Consider the following 14638-nt stretch of genomic DNA (forward strand, 5'->3'; position numbering starts at 1 on the left):
CTGTGGTGGGGAGCCAAGCCTACTAGGCCTGGGTGGAGGGCAGAGACACAGGGCTTTGTTGCTGTGGCTGTGGGCAGATTGGACCACCTGTGTGACTGTGGGGTCTGAGTAAAGCTACTCTCTGTCAGCAGGTATCAGTGTGGGAGGAAACCCACAGCCTGGGCCCCTCGCTCATACCTGGCAATGCTCAGGGCTGCCAAGGCCATTGGTTGCTCTGCTCAGAGACAGAGATACAGACCCCTGATAGGTTCTGAAAAGGCCCTCAGTGTCCCCATTGGTTCCTGGAGGCCATTGGTGGTTCCTACTTCTGTATATTTGACTCTTGACTGTAATATCTGCATTGCCCCAGTTGAGCGGCTGGAGCTGGTTGAGCCCTCGGGGTCACAGGGCCATGAAGACAGTTCTCTGGGCCTTGGGACTGGGGACCCTTCTCTTCACTCTCAGGGCAGTCCCCATTGGTAAGTTTCTCCTTCCCTCATCCATGGAAGCTTCTGGAGGCAGTGGTTCTGTAGAGCCTGAGACCCTGGGGTGTGGGGGTCTTCTGCTATGACCAGCTGTCTGTCTGGCTCTTGCTCAGCCCAGAGGTGGATGGGTCATCCTGGGGCAAGTGGGCATGTGGGTTCCAAAGTGTGTATCCCTGGAGGCTCTTGTTCTAACAAAGACTGAGCAGATCTAATTCGAGGGTGAACGCAGGGTGCAGGGCTGGGTCAGAGCCTGGATGGAATGAGAGGACATGGCTAGTGTCTGGTCCCAGTGATCCCCATGGACAGGAGGTGTTGATGGGTCCTGCGGAGGGGCTGCTCCATCCCCTTTCCCTGGGGCTGGGTGGCTGGTGGGGGAGTGGAAAGCCAGCTGTACCTGGCAGTGAGGGTGACCATTCAGCTTGTGCTGGGACATGGAAGAGAGACACAGTTCCAGGGAGTCACAGTAGCAAGGTGGGGGGCACAGGGGTGTGGGATGCTGCTGGGTCCAGAAACCAAGAGGCAGAATCATGGGCAGCAAGCTGTAGAGAGGGGGTTCTGCCGGATGGAACAGCACGGAAAGGCTGGTAGTGAGAGAGCAAGCCCCTGGGGGGGGGGGGGGACTGCATATAGTAACATGGGGCCTCTGACTGGGTGAGTGATAGTGTTGGTGTCAGAGAGTGTGTGTGAGTGTGTGCATGCATGTGAGTCACACAGGGAGACGCACAGGGGAGACGGGAGAGGATAGCAGTGTCCAGTGCCCTGGAAACAGAGGGAAGAGCATTTCACTGGGCAGGCTGATCCCTGGCCCAGCCCAGGTGGCCTCAGAGCTGGACAGTAGGGGCGCCCCAGGTGGTGGTGGCAGGAATCTGTGGGCAGTGATGCCATGCGTGTGAGTGGTGTAGGAAAACCGGAGGGGATCCCGTTTTGTGTTAGAGATGCAGACACCCATGCACAGGTTGGAAGGGGATGAGGAGGCTCTGGGGGATGTACCAGAGATGTACCAGTGATGAATGAAGACCCTCAGGGGTCAGTGAGAGCGGTAGGGAGAGGGACATGCCTTCCTCTGGATCTGTGTGCGGGAGTCTGCCCTCTGTCTCCTCCCTCTGTGAGTCCAGGATGGGCCCGGGAGGTGGTCTGGGGTGGCCCAGGCTGGGACAGAGACTTCTCCGTGACTGCTGTTGTGTTTCTCCAGCACCAGCCCAGGAAGGGGTGGTGAGAATCGGGGATCAAGGGGCTGTGATGGGGAGGGGCTGTGCAGGAAAAACCAGGGTGCAGAGGCCTAGAAGGGGTGTGGTTCGGGAAATACATCCTGGTCCTGGTGAGGTGGTCCATTTGGTCCTGGTCCCGGGAGCTGCCGAGACCTGAAACCCAAGGAGCCTGGGAGAGCGGAAGGAAGGACGGGCAGCTGGCTGGGGGTGGGGTAGAGGTGAGGAGGGAGTGGAGAGTGGTGGGGTGCGTGTGGTGGGCCACAGGCCCGCCAGTGGAAGGGGGGAAATAATGATTGGGAGGCGCGGTGGGGTGGTGGGAAGAGCAGCCCCAGTTCCAGGCAGCGGAGGACAAGTGACTTCCTTGCCTGGGGGGTGGGGTCACCCACATCGTAGGGCGCCCCAGAGGGCTTGGGAGGGGAGCGGAGGACATGGTTGGGGGGAGGGGGACCGTGGAGGCAAGGACGCAGGGCTGCGTGGGGGCAGTGGGCGGGTCTCTGTGTGACCCCACCCCGTCACCTTTCTGGACTGCGCGTACTGGGGGGTCAGGGGACCTGACTTTGTGCTGAGGCCTCGCAGCAAGACCTTGGAAGTGGCCGTGGGCAAACGCAGGCGTCTTTATACCTCCCAGCTGCAGCCGGCTCTCCCCCCACCCGCACAAAGACGGTTCCGGGCCCCTCTGAGGCTGGCCTGTCCTTCTGTAGGCGGACCAGGCGACCTGAGGCTGGCGTACAGACACAGTTCCTGCGACGGAGTGGTGCTGGTCCGCCACAAGGAGCAGTGGGGACACGTGTGCAACCAGGAGTGGACGTTGGCGGAGGCATCTGTGGTCTGCAGGCAGCTGGGCTGTGGACATGCTGTGGGTGCCCCCAAGTACGTCCCGTTGCCCGGGGAGATGGTGCGGCCCTGGCTCCACAATGTGTCCTGCAGGGGTGATGAGCTTTCCTTCTGGGAGTGCAGCCTCGGGGCTTGGACTCGGAGCGAGTGCCCTCACGAGTGGGTGGTGGTTGCTCTGTGTGCAAGTAAGTCGTGCAGGAGGAAGCTGGGGAGGGGGAAGAGGGTAGGTCTGGGGGAGGGGGGAGGAGAGAGGATCTGGGGGGGCACTCCTTACTGGGCATGGGAACCATCCCCACCTGTAAAGCTTTCCAACCTCTCATGACTCTTTCATTCCTTCTGTTAGCGGTCCGTTGCTTTTCATTCAACAAGTGCTTATTTGCAAGGCACTATTCTGGGTGCTGGGGATGCAGCTGTGAATAAATCAGACAAAAATCCTGCTGCATGGAGCCTGTACTCTCCTAGGGGGAAACAGAGTAAATAAAGAAGTACAACAGCAATGTGGAATGTGGAGAAGCGGGAAACGGACAGACGGGTGGGGGCTAGGGACCACCCTGTCTTCTAGACACCTGAGGGTGCCTGTCGGTGTTTAACATTAGTTATTTAAACATGATTTCAAAGATGATGAGGAGGCAAATGCTTTCCCTTTGAGGTCTATCTTGAGGGTCCTCTGCTGTCTCTGGGCACTTGTGAACTTGTGAGGCCCCCCATAGCCTCCTGTCTGTGAAGCTGACCCACTACATGGTTAATGGGGCCCAGTATAAAGCGAAAATGCAGGGACCCTTGTTCAAAACAACAAGATTTTCAAGACAGTGACAGCAGAGTATTAAGCCAGGCACAGGTCCCTCTGAGGGGTGGGGGGGGGGGAGGGCTTTGTGACTGGCTGCTCTCAGGAAGGGCCTTCTGGACCCTCTGGAAGGAGCCGAGTTGATTGCAGCCTCTGATCCAGGCCCAGCGTAGGGAATGCCACGCCCAAATGGAGTCTGGTCATCGAGGCAGGCCAGAGGCTCTGAGTGGCCATGCGGCCAGCAGAGTCCCCACCTTCTGTCACGTGGGCCTGTGCTTCTCAGATGGCACCTTCCGGGAGATCCAGCTGGTAAAGGGCCGCAGCCCCTGCTCTGGACTCCCCGAGATCAGGAATGTGAATGGGGTGGATCGCCTCTGCGGCCTGCATGAGGAGGAGGCCACGGTGTTCTGCCAGGAGCTGGGGTGTGGGCCTGTGCTTCAGGCCCCCCGCCAAGACGTGGGGGTTGTCAGGAAGTACCTGACGTGCAGGGGTACTGAGCCCACCATCCGGAACTGCAGACTCAACAATAATCTCCGCAGTGGTTGTGACTTCCAGCAGGACGCGGAGGTCGTCTGCTCAGGTGAGACCCCACGCGCGGCCCGCCTGAGTCTCAGGGCGCACACCCCTGGGGAAGGAGCTGCTGGGAGTGGTCTCAGCTCTCGCAGACCCATCTCCTCCTGACACCCGGGCAGTTTGGTGTCTCAGATGGATTAGGCATGGGCTGGACAGGTCAGGGCAGGCACTGTGACCATCTGGCGTTCTCTAGCTCACAGAGGCCTGGAGGTGAGAGCACAGGAGGCGCTCTTGGGTAGCTCACCATGTGCCTCACCAGGTCCCCTGTGTGTGCGTCCCCGCAGAGGTGTCCTGGCTCAGAATCCCTGGGCCAGCTGGGGTCCTGGCTGTCCTGCAGCATCTGCGCTGGTTGAGCTGTGATTGTCGCCTTATAACATGAGTCAGCTGGCTGGTGGTTGCCCCCTCCCAGTCCTGTCTCAGATGGGCAAGTGAGTTGGCCCTCATAGATCCTGCCTGTGTTCTGGGAATTAGGAAAGGCTAAAGCACCACCTTCCTTGGTGCCCCCAAGAAGGCAGTGATCTGGGCCGGAGAGGTGCCTTGACCTGGCTTCCAAGACTATACAGGGTCTTGATGCCCCTGCCCTGGGCAGGCAGAGGCTGTGTGACACCTGAGGGCACCTGGAGGAGGTGACTCTGACCTCTGATCTCAGGGAAGTGACCAGGGACTCCTGCTCTGTTCTAGGTGGAGGGTGTATGGGCTATCAGTTTCTGCCCAGGGTTTGCAGACCCACTGCCTGGTTACAGATTGTCTACCCTGGCTGGAGCCTCCTGTGGCCCAGGGAGGTGGCTGAATTGTTCACCTGAGAACACTTATCCCTAACTGAGAGTTTGTATCCTCCCCCAGGACACATAGAAGCCCGGTTGGAGGGCGGTGAGCACCCCTGTGCCGGGCGTCTGGAAGTGAGGCGTGGCCTGACCTGGGGCACTGTCTGTGACGCTGACCTGGACCAGGCAACGGCTCACGTTGTGTGCCAGGAGCTGCAGTGTGGCTCGGCTGTGTCCACTCCCGGGGGCGCCCACTTCGGCAGGGGTTCTGGGCCTGTGTGGACACAGGCCTTCCATTGTGCAGGCAATGAGTCTCTGCTGTTCCACTGCCCCCAGGGGCCTGGGCACCAGTGTGGGCACCGCCAGGATGCCGGGCTCAGGTGCTCAGGTGAGGCTGGGAGGGTAGCGTCAGGTAGACTTCCCTGCCAGCCTCCCTTGGTTACTCCCTCTGGGGTCTCTAAACTAGGCTCATAAAGGTGCCTCTGGCCAGAAGGGTGTGCGTGTTCCTGGTTGAGGAAGTGTTGCTTCTGTGGGTTGAGGGGGAGGAGAGGCTTGTGCCCCCCGCCGTGGCTACACCATGGTCTGTGGGCACATCTGCAGAGGCAGGATCTGGATGCTGAGGCTGAGGTGGGGAGGGAGCTAGTGAGGCAAGGGCGTGGCTGTGGCCAGCGCACTGGGTGCAAAGGAAAGAAGCTGGTCTGTGGCTGAGGGGGACGCTGACTCCCACTCCCCTCTTCAGAGTTCCGGCTGGTTAACGGCAGCAGCAGCTGTGAGGGGCGTGTGGAGCTCCAAGTGCAGGGGGCCTGGGCACCCCTCTGTGCTGCCCACTGGGACTTAGCAGATGCCACCGTCCTCTGCCACCAGCTCAACTGCGGTAGTGCGGAGGCCACACCCCGAGGAGGCCACTTTGGGAACGGGGACGCTCCCATCTGGCCTGATGTGTTTCACTGTGTGGGGACAGAACCCTATTTGTGGAATTGCCCAGTAAGCACCCTGGGGGCCGGGGCCTGTGCGCCGGGAAACGCGGCTGCAGCGGTCTGCTCAGGTGGGTCCGCAAGAGCGGTGGGCTGAGGGAGGCTGGGAGTGGGCGGGGTTCTGCTGGGAGGTGGTGGTTGTCTCGCCCTGACCCCTTGTCCATGCGTGCGTCCTCCCCAGGTCTCCTCCACGCCCTGCGGCTGAGGGACGGACAGAGCCGCTGCGATGGCCGCGCGGAGGTCTCCCTGGACGGGGTGTGGGGCCGCGTCCTGGACGACGCGTGGGACCTGAGCGGCGCCCGCGTGGTGTGCAGGCAGCTGGGGTGCGGACAGGCTGACCGGGCCTACGACGCGCCTGCGCCCAGGCGCGGGGCGGTCCCGGTGGGGCTGAGCCGCGCGCGCTGTCGGGGCACCGAGAACCGCCTGATCCAGTGCAACGTGTCCGCATCCCCGCTGGTACCCTCGGGGGCCTCGCGGGACGCGGGCGTCGTGTGCTCGGGTGAGTGAGTGCCCGCGCCGCCCGCCCATAGCCCGCGGGCCGGCTGCCCTGACTCCGCGTGTCTCCGCAGGGAGCCGGCGGGTGCGGCTGGCCGCCGGGCCGCACCGCTGTGCAGGGCGCGTGGAGGTGCTGCACGGGGGCACGTGGGGCACCGTGTGTGACGACGGCTGGGACCTGAGGGACGCCCACGTGGTCTGCCGGCAGCTGGGCTGCGGCCAAGCCCTCCGCGCCCTGGGGGCCGCGCCCTTCGGTGCGGGGTCGGGGCGCATCTGGATGGACCAGCTGGGCTGCAGCGGCCACGAGTCTGCGCTGTGGCAGTGCCCGTCGGGGGGCTGGGGCCAGCAGGACTGCGGGCACAAGGAGGACGCCGGCGTCATCTGCTCAGGTCGGTCCTGTTGGTTGACTGTCTCCACGGGGCAGCTGGATACGGAATGGTCGCGCTGTCCTAGCGCGTAACATCTCGCACACTTGCCTTCCACGATTCCACTAACGTCTCTTCCCGGCTGGAGAGCTCCACGGTGTATTGGACAGTGTTCTCTTGCTGCAGTGATGCTGCAGGCCAGAGCAACTTTACGCTGCCGGGGGTGGGGGCACCGGGAGGGGTGGACAGGAGACCCCGGCGGGGGGCGGGGGGGGGGGTGGACAGGAGACCCCGGCCGGGGGGAGGGTGCGGGTCTGCTCAGATGCGGCTGGCGGTCCCGGACCAGCACTGCCTGGGGTCTGTCACCCCTGCTCACAGGCTCAGCTCACATTTGTGTGTGAGCTTTCTCTGTCTCAAACTCTTTGGACCCTTATTTCAGTGTTCTGGAGGACTTTTTCCAGAATGCTTAAAAGGTGGTGTATGAAAGCTTATGCATATCTGAGGCTCTTTATATTAGTAGTGTGTGGGTGTGGTCATTCCAGAGGGACAGAGTGTCATTTATTGGGGGGGTGTGAGCCTGTGAGGGGTCTGCGCAGGGCTGCCCTCCATGACGGAGTTGAGCGTTCACTGTGCTTTCTTCTTCCTGGTTTTGCCTTAGGAAAGTTTTCCTCATCTGATGTCTCAGATGATCGCTCTGTTTCAATCCTTGTGTGTCTTTCAAAGTGACATTTCAGCTCATTATTTTAGATCTTCCTTGTCCTTTTTATTCATTATTTTTTTGGGGGGGGCTCTGGTCTTTTCTCATATATTCTGGGGGAGTGTCTCTAGGTTTTGTATACATCACTGATTTGCTTGTGTGTCAACAAAAGTTCTTGGATGTGCATTTCAACTTGGCAAGTTTGCCTTCCTTCTTCTGTCTCAGGGGCTCCCTCAGGCAGCTGATCACTTGCTGACTGATAGGACTCTGCTGCTGGGAACTGGTTGTTGGCAGGGGTGGGGGATGCTCTGTCTCTGTTATGATTCAACGTGGAAGCAATGTTCCAAAAGCGAGAGCCAAAGCAGGCCAGGCATGTGTGTGACGCCCAGGCCTGGGACAGGCGTGGGTCACTCTTACCCCATTTGGTCAGTTGGCTGAAGTCCCAAGGCCAGCCCAGATTCAGGGGGTCAGCCCAGACTCATTTCAAGGAGTGTGGGTACAGCAGGATATCTTAGGGGCCACTTTGGTAATCTGTCATGGATGTACATCCTTCAAGCATTTTTAAAAAGCTTATTTAAATTTTAATTTGTTATGGCCCCATCACGTGCAATTCATACCCTGCAGAGGTATTTTTAATGTATTGTGGACTCTCATAACATAATTTTAAAGGATTGTCTAATGCTTTATTAGTGGTGATATTATGGTTTACTTAAGACATCTCAGTGTTGTTGGAGTTGCCCTGCTTGAGGGTAATGTGATGGTACTTGGGCCATGACCAGCCAGGGTTGATGCTCTCTGAACATGAAACTGCACTCATTCCTGTTTTTCAATTTTTTAAGTTTTTATAGTCACTGCTACATTGATCATCTTGTGCACAAGGATTATTCTGTACTCTGTTTTTTTTAATTTAAATTCAATGAACATATATACTCCATTTTAGTTCATCATCAGTGATTCATCAGTCTTATATAACACCCAGTTGCTCATTCCATCACATGCCCTCCTAATGCCCATCACCCAATTACCCCATCCCCCCACCCCCTTCCCCTCCAGCAACCCTCAGTTTGTTTCCTATAGTTAAGAGTCTCTTATGGTTTGTCTCTCTCTCTCTGATATTGTTTTGTTTTATTTTTTCCTCTCTTCCCTTATGTTCATCTATTTTATTTCTTAAATTCCACATATGAGTGAGATCATATGATAATTGTCTTTCTCTGACTGACTTACTTTGCTTAACAAAATACCCTCTAGTTCCATCCATGTTGTTGCAAATGGCAAGATTTCAATCTTTTTGGTGGCCAAGTAATATTCCATTGTAGATATGAACCACATCTTCTTTATCCATTCATCTGTCAATGGACATCTGGACTCTTTCCATAGTTTGGCTATTGTGGACATTGCTGCTATAAACATCGGGGTGCACGTACCCCTTCGGATCCCTACATTTGTATCTTTGGGGTAAATACCCAGTAGTGCAATTGCTGGGTCATCGGATAGCTTTATTTTTAACTTTAACTTTTTGAGGAACCTCCATACTGTTTTCCAGAGTGACCGTACCAGCTTGCATTCCCACTAACAGTGTAAGAGGGTTTCCCCTTTCTCCGCATCCTCGCCAACATTTGATGTTTCCTGACTTGTTAATTTTAGCCATTCTGACTGGTGTGAGGTGGTATCTCATTGTGGTCTTTATTTGTATTTCTCTGATGCCAATGATGTTGAACATTTTTTCATGTGTCTGTTGACTATTTGTATGTCTTCTTTGGAGACATGTCTTTTCATGTCTTCTGCCCATTTCTTGACTGGATTATTTGTTCTTTGGGTTTTGAATTTGAGAAGTTCCTTATAGATCTTAGATACTAGCCCTTTATCTTATATGTCATTTGCAAATATCTTCTCCCATTCCGTGGGTTGTCTTTTGGTTTTGTTGACTGTTTCCTTTGCTGTGGAGGAGCTTTTTTCACTTTTTTCTTTGTTTCCCTTGCCTTTGGTGATGTGTCTTGAAAGAAGTCACTGTGGCCAATGTTGAAGAGGTTACTGCCTATGTTTTCCTCTAGGATTTTGATGGATTCTTGTCTCACATTTAGGTCTTTCATCCATTTTGAGTTTATCTTTGTGTATGGTGTAAGGAAATGGTCCAGTTTCATTCTTCTGCTTGTGGCTGTCCAGTTTTCCCAATACCATTTGTTGAAGAGACTGTCTTTTTTCCATTGGACATTCTTTCCTGCTTTGTCAAAGATTAGTTGACCATAGAGTTGAGGGTCCATTTCTGGGCTCTCTATTCTGTTCCATTGATCTATGTGTCTGTTTTTGTGCCAGTACCATGCTGTCTTGATGATCACAGCTTTGTAATACAGCTTGAAGTCTAGAATTGTGATGCCCCTAGCTTTGGTTTTCTTTTTCCACATTCCCCTGGCTACTTGGGGTCTTTTCTGGTTCCATACAAATTTTAGGATTATTTGTTTCAGCTCTGCGAAAAAACTTGATAGTATTTTGATAAGGATTGTATTGAACGCATAGATTGCTTTGGGTAGCATAGACATTTTAACAGTGTTTGTTCCATGAGCATGGAATGTTTTTCCATTTCCTTGTGTATTCCTCAATTTCTTTCATGAGTGTTTTATACTTTTCAGAGTACAGATCTTTTACCTCTCTGGTTAGGTTTATTCCTAGGTATCTTATGGTTGTTGGTGTCATTGTAAATGAGATTGACTCCTTAATTTCTCTTTCTTCTGTCTCATTGTTAGTGTATATAAATGCAACTGACTTCTGTGCATTCATTTTATATCCTGCCACTTTGCTGAATTCCTGTATGAGTTCTAGCAATTTTACGGTGGAGTCTTTTGGGTTTTCCACATAGAGTATCATGTCGTCTGCAAAGAGTGAGAGTTTGACTTCTTCTTTGCCGATTTGGATGCCTTTTATTTCTTTTTGTTGTCTGATTGCTGAGGCTAGGACTTCTAATACTATGTTGAATAGCAGTGGTGATAGTGGGCATCCCTGCCGTGTTCCTGACCTTAGGGGAAAAGCGCTTAGGTTTTCCCCATTGAGAATGATATTCACTGTGGACATTTCATATGTGGCTTTTATGATATTGAGGTATGTTCCCTCTATCCTTACACTGTGAAGAGTTTTAATCAAGAAAGGATGCTATACTTTGTCAAATGCTTTTTCTGCATCTATTGAGAGGACATATGGTTCTTTTCCTTTGTTTTATTAATGTAGTGTATCACATTGATTGATTTGTGGATATTGAACCACCCTTGCAGCCCAGTAATAAATCCCACTTGGTTGTGGTGAATAATTGTTTTAATGTACTGTTGCAGGGAATGATCCAAATCTTTTGGTACAAGCTGAGACCTGATTTGTGACCCAGTATGTGATCTATTCTGGAGAATGTTCCATGTGCATTTGAGAAGAATGTGTATTCTGTTGCTTTAGGATGGAATGCTCTGAATATATTGTTAAGTCCATCTGGTCCAGTGTGTCACTCAAAGCCCTTGTTTCTTTGTTGATCTTCTGCTTAGATGATTTGTCCATTGCGGTGAATGGGGTGTTAAAGTCCCCTACTATTATTGTATTATTATTGATGTGTTTCTTTAATTTTGTTATTTACTGGTTTATATAATTGGCTGCTCCAATGTTAGGGGCATAGATATTTACAATTGTTAGATCTTCTTGTTGGATAGACCCTTTAAGTATGATATAGTGTCCTTCCTCATGTCTTATTAGTCTTTGGTTTTAAAATCTAATTTGTCTGATATAAGGATTGTTAGCCCAGCTTTCTTTTAACGTTCATTAGCATGATACATGTTTTCCACCCTTCGCTTTCAACCTGGAGGTGTCTTTAGGTCTAAAATGAGTCTCTTGCAGACAGCATATCATGGGTCTTGCTTTTTTATCCAATCTAATACCCTGTGTCTTTTGATTGGGGCATTTAGCTCATTTACATTCAGAGTAACTATTGAAAGATATGAATTTAGGGCCATTGTACTACCTATAAAGTCCCTGTTTCCGTATATTGTCTCTGTTCTTTTCTGGTCTTTGTTACTTTTGGGCTCTCTCTTTGCTTAAAGGATCCCCTTTAATATTTCTTGCAGGGCTGGTTTAGTGATCACCAATTCTTTTAGTTTCTGTTTGTCCTGGAGGATTTTTTTTTATCTTTCCTTGTATTCTGAATGAAGCCTTGATGGATAAAGTATTTTTGGCTGCATATTTTTCTCATTTAGCATCCGGATTATTCTGTATTTTGAATGATTTCCAAAGATGGATTTCTGGACAGTTAGCTGACACCTGCTGAGACATTACAGCTGGGGATGAAATCTGGTCACCTGAGGTTAACTGCTACCTACATCCCTGGGGTGGAGATTGTCATGGGGATGCGTGATTGATTTAAGGTTCATGCCAGGGGCTCCCTGGGTTAGATGTCCCAAGCAGCACTGATGCTGGTGCTGGGACCCTCTCATTTTGGCCTTCTCCTTTGGGGATTTCCCCTGGCCTGACTGCTCTTGTCTTCTAGGGTCAGTGGCTCTGAGGCTGCGAGGTGGCATCCACCACTGTGCTGGGTGGCTGGATGTGTTCTACAATGGGACGTGGGGTGCCGTGTGCAGTAATGCCCTGAAGGACATCTCCTTGTCCATCATCTGCAAGCAGCTTGGCTGTGGGGAGCAAGGCTGGCTAGAGAACAGGCCCGTCCACACTGGCTCGGGCACCTCCTGGGTGGACAACATCGAGTGCCGCAGGCTGAGAAACTCCACACTGTGGCAGTGCCCCTCGGCACCATGGTACCCACATTCCTGCACCCCTGGAGAGGAGGTCTGGATCACCTGTGCAGGTGGGATGCTGGTGGTTTCTGACAAGCCACCCATCCGTGATTCAGGGCCGGGGGGTCATGTGGGTTCTACAAACTGCATTCTGAAGCTTTTCAGGGCATTTACAGTGGGATGGTGCCTACTTAATCCAATAGGATTGTCAGAGAAAATGACACAGGATTCCGGGGAGACCCTCAACTGCTCATCCACCCACAGCTGCCCAGGTACCCTTCTGTCCATCTCCCTGTCCACTCTTCATCTTGGTCCTGCCCTGCAGTGACCACAGCCCCCTTTTCCAGAAGAGGGTATGCTGCGTGTGCGTGGGGGCAAGGACAACTGCTCTGGCCGCGTGGAGCTCTGGCATGCTGGCTTCTGGGGCACCATCTGTGATGATTCCTGGGACCTGGCAGACGCAGAGGTTGTGTGCCGCCAGCTGGGCTGTGGCCCGGCTGTGGGTGCCCTTGTGGGGGCCGCCTTCGGGCCAGGCTCGGGGCCTGTGTGGCTGGATGAGGTGGGGTGCCGTGGCAGCGAGGCATCCCTGTGGAGCTGTCCTGCAGAGCCATGGGGACTCGGAGACTGTGGGCACAAGGAGGATGCGGGCGTGCACTGCTCCCGTGAGTGGGTAGGGGGTAGCGGGACAGGCGGGGTGGGAGGGTTTGTTGGGGGCTGGGGAGGGGTTACCAGAAGGGTTCCTCCGAGTATCCCCACAGAACCTGGCTTCCTCTGGCTGCCTCTGTGGCTGTCCCATGACATGTTGGCTCAGGCTGAGTGGGGCTGGGACACTTCCCTGAGGGTCTGGGTAAGGGTCTAGCTGCCCAGGGCTGTGGCTGCCTCCCCTACTTTGCCCTCAGAGCCTTCCTATTTCTCTCGCAGGTGACAGGGGAACCACGGCCTTGCCACCAATGCTGGCATGGACATCGGGTAGTGTGCTCTCCCTCAGGGCTCAGCTCATGCTCTCGTCTGGCCCCAACTCAGAGGGGCCCTACAATGGGTTCTGCACAGAGGGGTGCCCTGGAGTCTCCTGTGGGTGCCAAGGCTCCAGTCAGCCCCTCCTTAGGCTGGTCGGGCCAAGGTCAGGAGGACCAGGACCACCCCCTCCTCCAAGGAAAACGGCTGTGCATCCTCCTCTGTGGAGAGCCTTTGGGAGGGACAGCAGGCCCAGGCCCTGCCCAGCAACTTCTCTGGGGTCTTTCTTTTACCAACTGGGGGGTTTGACCTGGGAACACTGTGGCCTCCCTTCTGGCCCTCTCTCCTCTGGGTGCCCTCCCCCTCCCTGAGAGGCTCAGGTGGTCCAGACCCAAGGTCACAATACCCCAGGCACACAGGCACACAAGGGAGACCCCGCCTCCCACTGTCCCCACAGGCCCTCCCCTGGCCCCTCCATCTGCCCTCAAGGCCGAGAACCTGCCCATGACGTTTTGCTTTGTCCTCGGCACCCTTCTGGTCATTGTCTCCCTGGTCCTGGGAGCGCAGTGGTACCGTGGCAGAACCCGCAGGGGTAGGTGGGTGTGGTTGGGGAGGTGAACACAAGGTTCGGGATGGGGAGGCTGGGGGTGCACACTCTGAGACCCCAGCCCATCACAGGCCCCTTCTATCCTGGTAACTGCTCTGTATGCCCGGTGCCACCTGGACCCCCACTGCATGGCGACTTCTCAGTGACACTCTTGGACCCTGGGGACTCAGGGGATCCTGGGCCTTGCTTTGCTTCTGAAGGGTGGCCTGGGTGTGAGAACAAGTCCCCAGTGGTGTCCTGATTCCTCAGGCCATCTGTGTGGTGGGGCTAACCAGCCGGGGGTGCCCGGGGAGGCATGTGCCCTTGTGGGGGATGTTGCTCTTGGTGGGCGACTGCAGCAGAAGGGCCAGGTTGCATGCATGGGAGACCCCACAGGGCCAGCAGACAGGAGGTCAGTTGGGGGCTGGGGAGGGGTTGCCAGACTGTGGGGAGTGTCTCTTCTAGAGGGCTCTGGTGTGGCTTTTGCAGGTTCCAGAATGTTGGGGAGTCTGCCCTCGGAAGGTGTTTATGAGGACATCGGAGCTGTCCCCATGGGGGAGAAAGACGAGGGGCCCAGAGTGTCCCAGAACCTGGCCCTGGAGGAGGAGTATGATGACGCTGGGGAGCCAGAGCTGGGCCCTGAGGAGGAGGAGGAAGAGGAGGAGGCGCCCCTGAGCCCCACCGGTGTGCACCTCTGTGCCTTGGTGTCTGTCCTGCTGTCCCTTCTGTACTGTGCCTATACCTGGGGCTCTGCTCTGGCCAGTGCCTACATTTAAAGACCCTGAGAGCCATCAGCCCATGTGTCCATGACCCTCACTCCTGTGTCACAGGCTCGGATGTCAGGAAATTCGGCCGTCCCTTCAAAGTTGCTCCTTAGACAGGAATCTTCTTGTGGGTGGTTGTGGAGTTTAGGGAGGGTCCTGGAGTTTTCTTTGGGTTTCTTTTCATGGCTGCCCACAGGGTCCTTCTAGTACCTTGTCCTGGCCGGCTGCAGGGAGCCTGAGCAGACAGGGTGGGAGGGGATGCAGTGTGACCCTGGCTCACCCACTCTAGTCCTTGTCTGACCTTCTGGCTTCAAGCGACACACCAGGGCCAGAAGTCAGGGGGACTCTGAGCGATGGCCAAGGGGCCCAGTGCACGTCTCTCTCCTTAAACGCAGGTGGGGCTCCTTGCAGCCTCGGCC

The 14638-nt window shown here is 54.8% G+C and overlaps 1 protein-coding gene across 1 annotated transcript; it reads left to right on the top strand.

Moving 5' to 3' along the window:
- The first annotated feature begins 391 nt into the window (after positions 1-391).
- Positions 392-14231, top strand: LOC110587122 (scavenger receptor cysteine-rich domain-containing protein SCART1-like). The gene is given in 14 exon segments (XM_044916234.1): positions 392-458; positions 2374-2691; positions 3574-3870; positions 4707-5015; positions 5367-5672; positions 5783-6204; positions 6206-6485; positions 11672-11809; positions 11812-11967; positions 12119-12187; positions 12263-12577; positions 12837-12884; positions 13327-13461; positions 13945-14231. Coding segments are annotated over 14 exon segments (3147 nt in total).
- The last annotated feature ends 407 nt before the right edge of the window (positions 14232-14638 follow it).

Source organism: Neomonachus schauinslandi, chromosome 6, assembly GCF_002201575.2.
Source record: "Neomonachus schauinslandi chromosome 6, ASM220157v2, whole genome shotgun sequence".
NCBI classification, from domain to species: domain Eukaryota; kingdom Metazoa; phylum Chordata; class Mammalia; order Carnivora; family Phocidae; genus Neomonachus; species Neomonachus schauinslandi.